Consider the following 16,030-nt stretch of genomic DNA (forward strand, 5'->3'; position numbering starts at 1 on the left):
CACTGCCATTTCCGAAATTATTCGGTCATTGAAAATATGACAGAGTGCCATTTTTTAATTTGTTCGGGTTTTGTTGCAGGGGGGGGTGCCGATAAAGTGCTGGTCAGACCTCTGCCCATGTTCTTTTGCGACAGCCGCCCCCATTTCAAGCTCAGATAACACCAGTTCCATATAATTTAGGAATTAACTCTTTTTTTTTCTGGTGAAAGAAGATAGTCTAAGGTGCATTGAATGTTTATGTCATCCTAAAACTCAATATTCGGTGGGTCCTGGAATTTAAGTGACGATGACAAAAACCCTGGCACTGGAGTGGACACATTTTTGCACATGTCTGGCAGTGAATGAGTTAACCATGACATGATGTTCATTTTCTGGAGTTGAAAAGGGGCTTTGTCTTCAAAGCATTGAACATTTAGAAATGTCTAGTTGGGAAGTTTGAAGATGATCAAATGATATGAACATAATTTGAGCATCTCCAAACTGCTGAGTCATCCATCATCAGGCATTCATTCGCAGAAAAACTTATCCAGTGGCTGTAAAGTGACCTTGAGCGTTTTGAAAGGCGCTTAGAAATGAAATGTATCATTCTGATTATTATTATTATTATTTTCGAAACAAAAGTGAACTTTCACTGTAGGTCATACTTTGGTCCATCTTTGCATGCCACTTGGTCGCTGTCCCCTTTCTGTCCAAAAAGCGACGTCTGCTCCCCAAATCCTTAATAGGAATTAATGGAGCTCTATGGAATGCTATGGCTGGCTGAATATGGAGGATTAGTTGGGAAATTTCCGGGTGACAGAAAGCACCCCCCTCCACACACCATTTCAACACACACACACACACACACACACACACACACACACACACACACACACACACACACACACACACGCACGCACACACGCACGCACACACGCACACACATACACACACACTATCAGCTATCGAGCCCTTATATAGTATTTCTTTCAGATGGATTGGCATCAATTATTTCTTTTTTTGTCCACTTTTACCCCGTAAGAGGTCTGCAGTCCAAAATATGGACAAAATGTTCATTTCTAAGGCAATTGATGCATTATAATACATGCTAATAATGTCATTATAGACTGAAAATAATTAAATGTTCCACAGTTTATTTATAATTAATGGAAAATATTCACTCAACTAATTGTATAAAAAAAGCTATATTGTCGGTGGGAATGTGCTTGTGGCTCTTTTATAGGATTGGATTAGATTGGATTAGCCTTTATTTGTCGCGCGGTGGACAAATTTCACAAAGTGAAAGTGAAGAAAGTAAGAGAAAAGGAAAGGAAGAAGTCGAAAAAAAACAACAACAAAACTAAATAACAAATAATGTGACGCAACATAAAAGACACAGACAGCCAATCTTAAGCACTTTCTGCACCCTCTTTGTTGTATGAAGCAGTTCTACCTAAAAGAGGATCAAATCGTCCTTTTCACCAATGGATCAGGGACTTCACGGTGAAATGTGCATGTCTGCTACAAGCTAAATGTTGAAAGTAAGCACAAAGCTGTAACATCCATTGATGAAAAGAGATTGTCTCACATTTCCTGTAAATCCGCTTCAATTCCAAGCCGCGACAGTTTCACATATGCATCGGCACTCTGCGCCGATGCTCCTTTCTTATCAGCGCGGGCGGGCTCATCAAGCCATGCATTCATTCATCCAGCTGCAGATTGGATGGATATTTGTGTTTGTATGCCTGCGTTCCTATTTTGCAGGATTGTTGCATCAGTTGTTGGGTGGCCGCCGCTTTCGCCAATTTAACCCCCATTGATGGCAACATGACCCTCACCACATGCAGGACAGGAGAGATTACGCACTGACGTTGAAAGTGCCATCGATACGCTTGAAAAGTCTTTGGATAAAAACAAAGGCAGGCATTTGTCATTGGGTAACTTTAGCTTGGAGCTAATTAGCCAAAATGCTAGCTTAAAAAAAAATGTAAGGTATTGTGGAACTGAAATGTGATTGTTGTGCATTGACTGGGAAATAAAATGACACAACAAAAGTCACGTCTCGTGACAATCATATCACAATAAAACACAACGCACAAACAAACAAACTTGGACGGGACAAGACGGGATGGGACGGGACACACGAGACAGACAGATAAATAAATAAATAAATAAATAAAACAGATGGCTGAATGCGTGCACGCATGTACATGTGTCCAACCACTTCTCAATCAATACAAAAATGTTCCAAGAACCACCACCATTTTCATTTATGTATTTTTTTTTTTAGTTAGTTAGCTAGTCAGTTAGTTTGTTATTCATTTTTTCATTCATTCGTTTATTTAGTTACTCATTTTTGGACTAATTGATTTATTATTTAATTTATTTACTTATCTATTTCTGTATTTATCTCTCTCTCAATCCATCCATCCATCTTTTTATCTATCTACCTATCAATAATAATAATAATAATCATCATCATCATCTTCTTTCGTCTTTTCCCTTCAAGGGGTCGCCACAGCAAATCAGTGTCCTCCATCTTTATAGGTTTGATCCGCATGTAATAATAATAATAATAATAATAATATCAATAATAATAATAATAATAATAATAATAATAATAATAATAATAATACATTTCATTTATAAGCACCTTTCAAAACTACAGTAAAGTCTCGTTATATTGATATCGGATATATTGATAGTCCCGGTTATATCGATACTATTTCTATGCACGCACGGAGAAAATTACATGCAAACAGGGTCGGATATATCGATAGTCCCGGTTATATCGATATTTTTTAGGACTCCCTTGAATATCGATATAACGAGACTTTACTGTATCAACAACATTTTACATACATTCGTTTATGTATTTATTTATTTAGCAATGTATTTATATTTGTTTTGTTTATTTACTTATGTGTTTACTTATTCACTTATCTATTTGTATATCCATCCATCTATTTATAAACAACGGAATTTCATTGTTAGCATTAACAGGGGAAAATCTCGGATGTAAACTATCCATCCATCCATCCATTTATTTACAGTATTTTCTGCACTATAAGGCGCACCTAAAAGCATTTTTTTTTTCCAAAGCTGACCACGCGCCTCATAATCCTCTGTGCCTTAATGTATGGAAAACGTTTTAAAATATGTCATTAATTGAAGGTGGCCACTGTAATGCGGTGCACCTTATGTATGGAAAAGGTTTTTAAATATGTCATTCGTTGAAGGTGCGCCTTATATTCCAGAAAATATGTTACTTATAAATATATTTATTTATGTACTTATCTATTTGTGCATCCATCCATCCATGTATTTATTGATTTATAAACAAGGGAATTACAGTGTTAGCATTAACATATATTCGATGTAAACAAGTGTAAAAACCATCTTAAAAAGGAAAGTGGATTCCGCTTTGATTAGCCCGCCGTGCGGCATTTGAGTTCATCGAAAATACAGAAGCTTAGCCATACGCAGGCCAGTCAGTGCCTGAGGGCGAACACTGCAAAACTAAATTCCCGTGACTTGCAATCCATAAATGGCAATGGACCCGCTTTAATCACAAGTAACTTTGCCTTTTCAAGTCGACAACAGACTTATCTAACGCTGCCAGTGAGCAAAGAGAGAAAGAAAAAAAAAAAAGACCAAGTATGATGAATAACAGTTTTCTTAGCAAGTCTCCCGCACCACATTTTTTTGACTTAATAGCATTAGAAGAGGATACTTGGGAGAATTACACGCATCGTTGGCAGTCTAATCGACAAGTAGTCCGCATGGTCAAATATCCAAAGTAAAATCCTTCTAATACTCACTGTCAACATGTCATCACATTTCATGTCAGGTAATTCTCCATCTTCACTCTTGTTGTAGAACTTTCGGAAGAAGTTAAAGGCGACCACTGTGTACAAATACACCACCACTGCTAACAGGCCGACTGTTAACACCAACTGGAAGGAAAAACAGCACCAGACAAAATAATTGTCATGAAGAACGTAGTCGTCTTGAGCTGTTCCAAAAAGAGACTGACAGTTACAGGCAACTTTCATCAGGAGAGCATTTAGAGCACCGGTGTCAAAGTCAAGGCGCGGGGGCCAAATCAGGCTCACCGCATCATTTTATTCGGCCCGCGAAAGCAAATTAAGCATGTCAAGTGCCATGACGCTTGCTAAAGTCCAACATTGTCGTATGTAAACCGCAGTAGCAGTTATTAGTCTTGATCTCAGATTTAAAAAGTATTTATTCCTTCATTTGTTGTGCCTTCTGTATGTAATATGTGGAGGATATAAAACATTGAGGAAAAGGTTTCTTCAGCCATCGTATTGGGGAAAGTCGTTAAGATTGCACAACTGTGACTGGAAAGTGACCTTTAAGTGTTTTGAAAGGTGCTTATAAATGAAATGTATTATTATTATTATTGTATCTATTAGCCAACTAGCTAGCTTTCCATCTATTTGAGTTACAGCCACTGAGTGTGGCTGCCGCTGCTCACCCACTAAAAAACTTATCCTGGGACTGTAAACTGACCTTGAGAGTTTTGAAAGGGGCGTGTAAATGAAATGTAATATTATTATTGAAGCCGTCCGACGTTTTGATCCTCATCCAAAGAGTTTCATCAGCAAACTAAAGTTGTGCTGGTAACTGTATTTCTAATGGACAGAGGTGGCCATGGCAGATCTAGGCTCCAATAGGGCCCCGCTCTTAGGGTTAGGGGAGGAATCGAGCACTCTTTGAAGCCAATCTGATTACTTCTATTGCTCTATCCCTGGCTCTGATTTCACCTCATTAGCCAATCTGATTACTTTTAACATTCTATCGCTGAACCTCTAAGAAGTCTGTTGGAAGCACGGTCTAAATTGAAGCTTAAAGCGCCATAAAGGGTTTCGCCCTTTCGCTAGCTACTTTTACTCCATCTATTTTCTTCAGCTAAGATTTTAACCTCACAGTCGTCAGTCTTTGTTTATGTCCTTCAAAAAAAAAAAAAAAAGAAAAGAACAGATGACGGCTGAAGAAACCTTTTCCTCGATGGACCACTCATGATATGAAACATTCGAATGGTCCCTTCAAATTCATCACGGTTCTCGAGAGGAAACTCTAACTTGAATGTGGGTCGCGGCAAAAAAAAAAAACTTTGCCACGCGTGATTTCAAGGAAGCAAATGAGCAGACCTGTTTGCCATTGTGCGTGACGGAGGACAGGATGGTCCGCAGTGTCTTGAAGCCCATTGCGATGTCAAGCAGATGGGCGGCAAAGAAAAAGTTGTTGTAGTGACCCAGGACCGACATGGTCATATACCAGGCCAGATACAGAAACGACTGTCACAAAAACAAAGGACAACATACGCACTTCTCAATTCTCACTCAATGCATACATTGTGTTGTTTGCGAACGAGCAGGTTCTCAGAGCCGCCATCTCTGAAGTGAACAAAGAGAGCTGGTTCCTAACGAGGAGCCGGAAATGGGAGCCCACTTCGGTCTTGGGTTAAAGCCGCTAGTGATTGGTCGATATCCGTGGTAGAGGAGGGAGGGGAAAATTACAGACACGCGCAGCAGTGAGGAGAAGGCCGGGGGAGGGGGTCATGGTAGACAGGTGAACAAATGTTATTACATTATTACACTGTTATTATCATTCAATTATGATTTTTTTTTTTACTAGTTGGTATGATAGCATTAATATGAAAAGCAAATGAGTGACAGCTGATCATCAGACCAGAGTAACCGCAGGAAAAGTCAAAGTTTGTGGATCCTCTCTGCGCACGTATAAATAAAAATATTTGATAGAGTGTATTTTTTACACGAGTAAATCGTTTTTCACATAATTTTAAATGATTTTTTTGTGGTCGTTAATTCATTTGAGCAACAGAAAAACAAACAAACTGAGGAGCCATTTGGGATCCAAAAGAGCCGGATCTTTTTAGTGAGCCGTGCCAAAAGAACCGGCTCTCTGAAAAGAGCCGGAATTCCCATCACTAATATATTGGGACATCATGACAGCACATTTCCGGCGTTTAAGGCGCGCCCCAATTGAATGGTGTATTTTCAAACTTTTTCCAAGATGCACCTTCAAATAATGAAAAACATTCAAAATATAATCTATACATTTATAAAAGTCTTCCCAATATAAGGCACGCCACATTATAAGGCGCTACAGTAGAGGCTGGGCTGACGTTTTATATATCCCAGCGTTGACCGTGTACTACTTGTACACGGTGAAATGGAGTAGTTGCAACACTCAAGATGACTTCACTAAGTGTAAGGCGCACCTGCCTGTCAGGTGCAGGGTCATCTTTTGAGGAAAATGAAGCCTTTTTGGTACGCCGGAAAATACGGTCAATCAAATTCAAAGCGTAATTGACATACTCTATAGCGGGTAAATGCTTACATTGTCAGTAAACACAACTCCAAGCTTCCAGATTTGGTATTTGGCATCAATGGAGTTTCGCCTGTGGACAAAAAACAAATAACAATGATGTGTTCTGGAAAACAAACCATTCCATTTTTGTTTAATTTCATTGATTAAAAGTCCAAGATGACCGCTTCATACAACAAAGAGGGTGCAGAAAGTGCTGAAGATTGAATATGTGTGTTTTGGTGATGTCATATTTTGTTGTTGTTTTGACTTATGGCGTTGCGAGAGTGGCCGCCTTTCCAGCAGCTCCTGCATTTTGTTTTTCTACTTCTTCCTTTCCTTTTCTGCTGTGTAATGTAAATTTCTCCACTGCGAGACTAATTAAGGCAATTCAATCCAATCTTTAATCAGGTCAACATAATGTACTCACACAGCAGCAAGATAGCTGTCTTTTCGGGGCTTCCTTTTTTTATGAGCGTCGCTGAAGTCCAGAGCTGCCTTGTCCAATCCTAAAAGTTCACTGATCCGGTCATGACCATAAAATTCTCCGTATTTATCCATCACCTATGTCATAAATAAATAAATATACAAATAAATAAACAAATAAACAAATCTACGAATAAATAAATAAATATACAAATAAATAAATAAACAACTATATGAATAAATAAATATACAAATAAATAAATAAATATTGAAATATACAATAAATACATAAATATAAACATAAACAAATATAAAAATAAACATATATAAATATACAAATAAACAAATATGCAAATATACAAATAAATATACACATAAATAAATGGACACATAAATAAATATACACATATACAAACATACAAACATATAAATAAATAAATAAATAAACAACAAACAAACAAATAAATATACGAATAAATAAATACATAAATAAATACAACAAATGAACAAATATACCAATATACAAACATACAAATAAATAAATAGGTAAATAAATAAATAAATATTTAAATATACCAATAAATAAATATAAAAATATAAAAATGTAAAAATGTAAAAATGTAAAAATATAAAAGCATAAAAATATAAAAATAAACAAATATACGAATAAACAAATATGCAAATATACAAATATACAAATAAACAAATATGCAAATATACACATATACAAATAAATAAATACATAAATAAATAAATAAAATGTGCAGAGTGCAATTCTGTATTGAAAGTAGGATTTTCCAAATTAAATCTTACCTTTCGTTTGACAAACTTATCCCAGTAGTTGTTTGGGAAAGACCTAAAAATAAAACGTTTCAATTAACTACATTTAAATTGATCAAAACCTGCAATGACAAAAAAAATCCCCCAAAAGTGCCATTGTTCACGTTGCTTTTTTTTATCATCACGGAATGATTTCTTATTTGTTTTTTTTGTGATCGTTGCCGGACGACTTTCACAATAAAATGGCCAATCAATTCTTCCTTACTGTGTGTTGATAACCAGCCTGTCCCACTGCCCTTTGATATCATCCTCCGACGGCTGCTCAGTAATATAAAGGCCATCAAACTCCAACTTCCTGGCAATCTCCTTTTCCCGCTTAAAGATCACCAATGGAACCTGCACGACGCATGCACAGCAGAAAAAAAAAAACAGCGCTGTGCAAGTACTTGCGGAATTCCACAAATAATTCATTGTCATCGTGTCGTTATTTGGATGCGAGTGAGATAGACAACCAGCAATGTTTCTGCAGATTTTCACCATTCCGAAGATACAAGAAAACTCCTCCTTTCAGATTCCAAGTGGACTGGGGCTTTGTCTCCAAGATGGACATGGGTTATTTTTCTTTTGGTGGAGGGGAACACACAGTACAACTGTCGCGGCTTGGAATTGAAGCGGATTTACGTGCGATAGAAGATGTGAGACAATCTCTTTTCCTCAATGGATGCTCCAGCTTCGTGTTTGCTTTCAACATTTAGATTGTAGCAGACGTCTCTTTTTCATGTATGTAGAACCCTAGCGGCTTGGAATTGAAGCGGATTTACGTGCGACAGGAGATGTGAGACAATCTCTTTTCCTCAATGGATGCTACAGCTTCGTGTTTGCTTTCAACATTTAGCTTATAGTAGATGTGCACATTCCACCGCGATGATCCACTGGTGAAAAGGACGCTTTGATCCTCTCCTCTCCTCATTCATCCAGAAATGCTTCATACAACAAAAAGGGTGCAGAGTGTTTAAGATTCAATGTTTTTTGTGTTGTGTCACATTATTTGTTATTGACTTTTTTTGTTGTTGTTTTGACTTCAAGATGGCACCGCGAGAGTGTCTGCCTTTACACCAGGTCCTGTATTTTGTTTTCCATTCCTCATACTTTCATCACTTTGCTGCTGTGAAATCTAAATATCTCCACTGCGAGACTAATCAAGGCTAATCCAATCCATACAATAAAATAAATAATGTATACCTTGAGACAATAATATCCGATGATGCAGAAAAAAGCGATAACTGTATGAAGGATAGCCAAGATCCGCAGTGTCGGCTCCATGTAACCACTGCCCTCCTCCAAGACAAAATGGACCATAGCCAACTTGAAGGGTTCTCCGAGATCTTTCATTTCGACCGCCGGTTGGCCATCCAATGGATCCCACTGAATGGTGCTGTCTGATTGGCTCTTTGGAATTGCATCCTTAGCCACTGAGGAGGATGTAGAAACCTAAATATAACAATTCATTGATTACAATGAGTAGGGCTTTATATTATTTACCAGTATTTATTTTGACCTCCAAGTGTTTCCATAGAAAGTCAAGCACAAGTCAATGAGCAATAATTCTCGACATTTAAATGTGTTTTTAAGTTTTATTATTATTATTATTATTTTCTAAATGTTTTGGCATTTCCCATTAAGGGGAAGTTTGCAAAAAACAAAATTCAAAGTAACTGTAAATTAAGTGTGTCAAACTGATTTTTTTTTCGTGGACCACATTGTAGTTACTCTCAAGGGCCGTTATGAATTTGGGAATTTCCCCTACACACATTACAGGTAGATCGCACTACAAATTAATGAATAACTAACTAGTTTTCAAATTTGAAGTAAAAAATTGTTTGTGGTTTACGTACGACAATTTGAAAATTGGATTCAGACTTTCGCAAGCATCATACGTTCGATACGCTTTCGCAGGCCAAATAAAATGATGTGGCGGGCCAGATTTGGCCCCCAGGCCTTGACTTTGACACCAGTGCTATAAAGGGACTTGGTAGTTCTGGCTATGCTTCTGCGCTAGCAAGCTGGAATTTGAATATTTTCAAAATGAAGTATATCAGATAAAGAAAATATTACCTCAATAAAAGATCAAAGCGAAGGCATAAAGTCAAAGTCAGCTGTATTGTCAAATATGCTGATATGCATGACATACAGCACAGATGAAATTAATGTCCTCTCGGACCCAGCGTGCAAGGCACTTAGAATGACTTTAACAAACATAATTTGAAAGGAAATTCAAAATGGCCGACTACAATATTGAATTGAGACGAGGGATCCAGAATAAAGTAAAAAAATATATCACAATAATCATAAATACAGTATACCATATATATAAATAAATAGATAAAAATAATATTTTTTTTTAGTTAAGATGAGCAGCACATAAACACTAACAGTATTTGGCAAAATAAAAAGCTTTGCTTGAAATTTTCTACTAGCATATTTTCAACACAAAAAAATTAGATATAATTTCATGTTGCTTTTACGGCAACTGTCAGTAAGATTACACTTTTCATTTCAAAGTTTTTGAATGTGATTGAAAAAAAAGATTGGTTTTACGTTTGATTGTGAAACATTGATATTTACCTTGTAGAATAGGAGAATAAAGTTGATGGCAAATGCAACTAAGAGAGCCAGCATCCTCAGATTGTAAAAGTTCCTTGCAAAGTAGTTCTTTAGGGAGGGGAAAAAAAGATACATGGTTTAAAATTGGTGACAAAGAAAGATTTAAAAAAATAAATAGAAAAAGAAGATGAGGTCTACATACCAGGACTTTCCGCTGATAGGCAATGAGCTTTTTTGAGAGTGCCGACTCCTGTAAATCAGGTTCGTCCTTTGAGATCCTACGTCGTTTCCTTTTTGACTTCATCTTTTCATTTTTATCTTCATTTCCACTCCTGAAAAATACAAAACAGTTTAAAAAAGGAAAGAAAATAAAACAAAACGCTATTAGCCGTACTTACTTTCTCTTTGCTTCACATGCATTCTCTGCTACTGCTTCTTTCTGTTCCTCCATTGAAGACACATGCGACTGGAATAGGCATTGAAAAAAAAAAACATGATGAATTACATTTTTATCTATATTTTCACCAGAAAGAGTCGAACCCAACCATTCATAAAAACCGTGACTTAAAGGACAACCGACACCATGTTTTTGTTTCGTAACTGACATCAGAAAAACGTTTTATAGCATCTAAAATACCCAAAGCACGCAGGGCTGATATTTTTAGTCAAGTTTAGTTTTTTGTGTGTGTGTGTGTGTGAGTGTGTTTTTCTCTCGGTCACCTGATGACTTTGTCTGGATTCAGGAGGAGATGTGTCTCCACAAGAGGGTGGAGAAGGAAGTGGGCAGTTGAGAATTTCTGTGAGACCGGCATTGGGGTTGTGGGGACTAATTTTATATTGTCCTCCCTCTCTGCGTAAGTCCAGGCCAAAAATGTCTGACAGCAACTCCGTCTCGCTGGTATTAACAGCCAAGTACGCTAGATCATCCTTTCCTGAGCTTCTGTCAGATGCTTTCCTCTCTTGTCTGGGACCATCGTGGGTTGGGTCGGGCACGTTAGCCAGTAGCTCAGACACCTGTGGAGTGGGGCGTTAGTGTTGGGGAAACTGTTGAGAATGGATGGATGAGCTATGTCCACTCCATACCTTGATGCTCTCGGCGCGATCAACCGCATTGCTTCCAAAGATACGATTGTAGAAAATTCTGCAAAAGCCTCGCACCACACTGAAGGCTATATGGAGAAGGCCCCGCAACACAGACCAGTAAAATGAAACCAGGTTGGTAAGCATGGCTTTCGATGTCATGTTCTTTATCTTTTTCATACGCTTCTTCAAACTCTTCATAGACAGCACCTGACGTCGGTGATGAAAATTGGAAAAATTCCGTCAACGCGTAAAACAAGATTCTGATGCAGTTCCGGTCAATTAATTAACTAGTTAGTGCAATCACAATTTAGTAACTCTCATAATAGTGCAAAGCAATAACAACTCAAACAATAACTCAATGTTGTTCACGCATTCATGTCCACAATATGACCAACCGTGTTCAAGTGGAAACACACAAAAAACACATAAAGCTCATTTTATCAGTTCTTTTGAACTATAATAATAATAATAATAATAATAATAATAATAATAATAATGTTGTTGTTATTGATCCATTTACCTATTTTTAAAACATCTAAATAAATTTGTTTCAAACGGAGTATATAATGAACAATACTATAATTATATATCCTTCAAAATAATGAATGTGGCAAGAAACAACATTAATGCATTTGAAAAGTAATTTATCTGTGTTCATATTAACATGCTCTGTGTAAATGGGTTATTATTACCATTAATATTATTATTATTATTATTATCATCATTATTAATATTACTAGCATCATTATTACTATCATCATTACTATTACTATCATTACCTTCATTATTATTATTATTATTATTATTATCATTATTATTATCATTATTATCATTATCATTATGATCATTACTATCATGATCATCATTATCATTATCATCATCATTATCATCACTGTCATCATCACTATCATCATTATTATTATTCTTATTATTATTATCATTATTATTATCATTATTATCATTATCATTATGATCATTACTATCATGATCATCATTATCATTATCATCATCATTATCATCACTGTCATCATCACTATCATCATTATTATTATTCTTATCATTATCAATATCATCATCATTATTATCATTATCATCATCATTATCATCACTGTCATCATCACTATCATCATTATTATTATTATTCTTATCATTATCAATATCATCATCATTATTATCGTTATCATTATATTATTGTTATCATCAGTATTATTGTTATCATGATCATTATCATCGTTATTATTATTATTATTATTATTATTATTATTATCATCGTTATTATTATTATTATTATTATTATTGTTGTTATTGTTGTTGTGGCGCACACAGGCTTTTAGGTGTGCATAAAATACGGTACATTTTATAACTAAGTAGAATTCAGGAGCCTGACCTGAATCAATAGGATGACATTGAAGCGCAGCGCTTTTAGTGCCATGCGGAGCGTAGTCATTGAAAAGAAGCTTGCTTGGGGATTTTCCACATCTGGCCTCTCTTGGTCGCCACCCTCTTTCGCAGCTGAACGCTCGCCGCTGTCTGACATCTGAGCGGCCAGTTGCATTTCAAAGATGGTGTCCTCACAGAAGTTCACAAACAACTCCATTTTTTCCTTCTCGCCTCCTTCGTTGACCACATCAAAGATGAATTGGCGCTTGGATTCTTTGACCTACGTTTGGGTTACATTAAAAAAAATATATATATTTTTCAAACTTGGAAAAACTGAAAGTAGGTCAACACATTGTAAGTAATCGAGTTCATGACAATCTCACCTGTGGTTTCTCCCATTGAGTTCGGCTGGATTCACTGATCTCAAAGTAGACCCTTTCAATACGCTTGGCGCTCCCCATGATTTCAATCCTACCCAGGTAGGGTTGGAAGTAGTTGAGAACACTCTCAGCCAACTCCAGGAAAGTGTGCAGTCGGTTGTCATGAGGCATATGCTCCGACAAGTTGGTCAACAACACGGCCACGTTGAAGCCAATGTCCTTGAAATCACAATCGGGTTCTCATCAGTGGAGTTTTTTACCCAACATTTTTCTCACCACACAGACCATGACAATCATATTCATTTATGAAAAGCTTCTTGATTTAAACCACAACCGACGTCACTTTTTTTTGTTTCCTGATATCAGAAAAACGTTTGATAGCATCGAAAATAGCCAAAACACGCAGGCTGATAGTTTTTAGTCAAATGCAAAACACCAATAAAAATGAGTTAAAGTGTCCCAAAACTACTTCATAATGACCCCGGAAATGGCGAGTTTCAGAAGGTCCCGCCCCCTTGTTCGTGATGTCACGTCAGGACGTCTTGCCTTGCTCTAGAATCAAAACAATGGCATAACAATCCAGTTATGAATATGATTCAAATAGTTCTGAAGAGGAAAGCATACATGTTTGCAATCGATTCAAGAAGTCCTTCCGGATCATTTTGAAGCGTCTGGACGCCAATGTAGCGTCCCGGAAAATGCAAAAAATGGCGCCCAAGCTCCGTTGGAAATGGGCTGATTTGTCTGCTGGGAATTTGTGTCAACTAGTATCAAATAGCAGTCTTGGTGCAACACACAATGATTCACAATCGCATTATGTGTTTTCCTTCTAATTTCACTGTCAACACGGATCAACACAAAGTTTTCAGACCAAACAAAGTACCCAAAATTCATTATGTGTCGCTTTCTCGGTCAGGGGCGGTCCTTTAGTGATGTCACGTACGGACTCGTCACCAACTCAAAAACAAGACTTCCTGAATATTCAGTGCGAGTCTGAAAACGTAAAATATAGCTAGAAGCCGTGGAATCTTTGTAAAATGCGCTCAGTAGAAGTCATTTGAAGTGATTTTACAAATTACGGACACAACTTGTCCGGAGGCGACGCTTGTCCTTTAAGTGTATTGTTACTCTGTCAAGATGTAGAGCGTGCTTGGATAAATACAGTACACAAAAGCATTGCATTTTTACATTGTGCATCTACTAGTCTCTGACAGACTTCTTAGATCGTTACCATGTATGCTTAGTCATGCTGATGAGGTGATACCAGTGAGCATGGGGTAATCAGAACCAGTCATAGAACATAATCAGACAGGACAAAAGAAGTAAGCAGATAAGATTCAGGGTGTAGTCCACTACTACTCAAACCTTAGAGTAGGGACATATCAAAGCAGAGATCAGACACCGCCACTTTTGTCCATTAGGGATATACTGTACAGTATACAAGGCCACAACTTTAATTCGCTGACGAAGCTTTTCGGATGAGGAGCGAAATATCTGACACCTTCAAAGAAGTACAGATGACGGATGAAGAAACCTTTTCATTGATGGACCACTCCTGTACGACCGAGAGCTTACGCACACACATTAGTTAATCATATTTATGTCTCAAAATCAAGTCGCCGTGTAGATAATTCATTGTGATTTATATTACCTTGGCTGGTTCATGAAATCGCTCCACAAATTCCTCATAGTGCAGGAGTTCATTTTCATCCGTTTCGGCACAAGACAGAAGGAACTCAGTCTCAGACTGTGTGTAGTGCTTATGGTTCTCCATTGCCTTCTGGAAGTCCCTCTTGGATATCACACCTTTTATTTCATTGGTTAATCAATACCATTAGAATTATTAAATACTACACATCGGGTTCTCCGTAAACACAGACTTGCCTTTCCCATCAGGGTCGTAGTCTTTAAAGGCATCTGAGGAGGTGACATCTTTCAGCTTGAGGAACATATCAAAGAACTTCAAAATCATTTCCACATTGTTGGACGATTCCACCAGCATGTCTACCATCTGCTTTCCAATGGTGCCATTAACAACATTGCCTGCCAAAATAAAACAGGAGTGACATTTATAGTACAGTATATCTTCAAACAAAAACAAAACAAAGACGTTCCTGTCTTCTATCTCAAGATTAAATTCAATAAATACGCCGTGTTCTATGTCATGCAAATGTGCATTTTCACCCATCAAACTCATCATTTTAACATCTAATACTTTACTAATATGACAATACTGGAGCATGATTGTCATACCCTCCATCATTGAAAGCAACATGACCACCATGTCTTTCTGAAGATCCATTAGTTCTTTCAGTAACTCGATCTGACTCGAATCCTAAAGGGAAAACAACACAAAATGTCATTCAATGAGTTCTTCAAGCATACCAACAGAGAGCTTTGAAAGGCGCTTAAAATGTAATGTATTATTATTATTATTATTATTATTATTAACTAAAAAAAAAAAAAACGTCCAGTGTAATCTTGGAAAGGAGAGTGAAAAGATCATGAAAGAAGAGTGTATTTTACGGTATATCACAATTATAATAAGAATAAAAAGTCATTTAAAATTCAATCCATAAATTTGACTGCATGTCGCCGCCATTCATATTTCACTCAAACATACCTGAGACAATTTCATCTGCATATGAGCAAAGACATGGAGAAACCCAACTACGGCATCCCATAGGCGACTGTGTGCTAAACTCTGCTGATTGCCAGTACATGGACCCTGTGACAAGCAATAAATAAATACATAAATACATACATACATAAATAAATAAAATACACATACATGTATAAATAAATAAACCGATGGTTAAATAAATAAATAAATATAAATAAATAAATAAAATTAAAAAAAATAAACATACATGTATAAATAAAAAAAACGATGGTTGAATAAATAAATAAATGAATAAATAAATAAAAAATAAATATGAATAAATAATAAATAAATAAAATAAATAAACATACATGTATAAATAAATAAACCGATGGTTAAACAAAATAAATAAATAGATGAATGAATAAATAAATAAATAAAT

General features: G+C 36.5%; 1 protein-coding gene across 1 annotated transcript in view; it reads right to left on the reverse strand.

Annotated features, from left to right (window-relative positions):
• The window catches only part of ryr2a (ryanodine receptor 2a (cardiac)), a 113,841-nt gene that overhangs the window by 2,603 nt on the left and 95,208 nt on the right, over positions 1-16,030 (reverse strand). Inside the window, exons 92-109 of the mRNA XM_089014691.1 lie at positions 15,610-15,714; positions 15,240-15,321; positions 14,871-15,029; positions 14,638-14,792; positions 12,990-13,205; positions 12,614-12,886; positions 11,227-11,433; positions 10,864-11,157; positions 10,542-10,609; positions 10,346-10,475; positions 10,165-10,251; positions 8,782-9,030; positions 7,805-7,935; positions 7,573-7,615; positions 6,764-6,897; positions 6,367-6,427; positions 5,154-5,300; positions 3,801-3,935 (exon numbers count right to left, since the gene is read on the reverse strand). Of these exons, the coding sequence (XP_088870817.1) occupies positions 3,801-3,935; positions 5,154-5,300; positions 6,367-6,427; positions 6,764-6,897; positions 7,573-7,615; positions 7,805-7,935; positions 8,782-9,030; positions 10,165-10,251; positions 10,346-10,475; positions 10,542-10,609; positions 10,864-11,157; positions 11,227-11,433; positions 12,614-12,886; positions 12,990-13,205; positions 14,638-14,792; positions 14,871-15,029; positions 15,240-15,321; positions 15,610-15,714 (2,676 nt within the window). The remainder of the gene's footprint in view (positions 1-3,800; positions 3,936-5,153; positions 5,301-6,366; positions 6,428-6,763; positions 6,898-7,572; positions 7,616-7,804; positions 7,936-8,781; positions 9,031-10,164; positions 10,252-10,345; positions 10,476-10,541; positions 10,610-10,863; positions 11,158-11,226; positions 11,434-12,613; positions 12,887-12,989; positions 13,206-14,637; positions 14,793-14,870; positions 15,030-15,239; positions 15,322-15,609; positions 15,715-16,030) is intronic.

The sequence above is a fragment of the Hippocampus bargibanti genome, linkage group LG15, assembly GCF_051943395.1.
Source record: "Hippocampus bargibanti isolate YZ-2025 linkage group LG15, ASM5194339v1, whole genome shotgun sequence".
NCBI lineage: Eukaryota > Metazoa > Chordata > Actinopteri > Syngnathiformes > Syngnathidae > Hippocampus > Hippocampus bargibanti.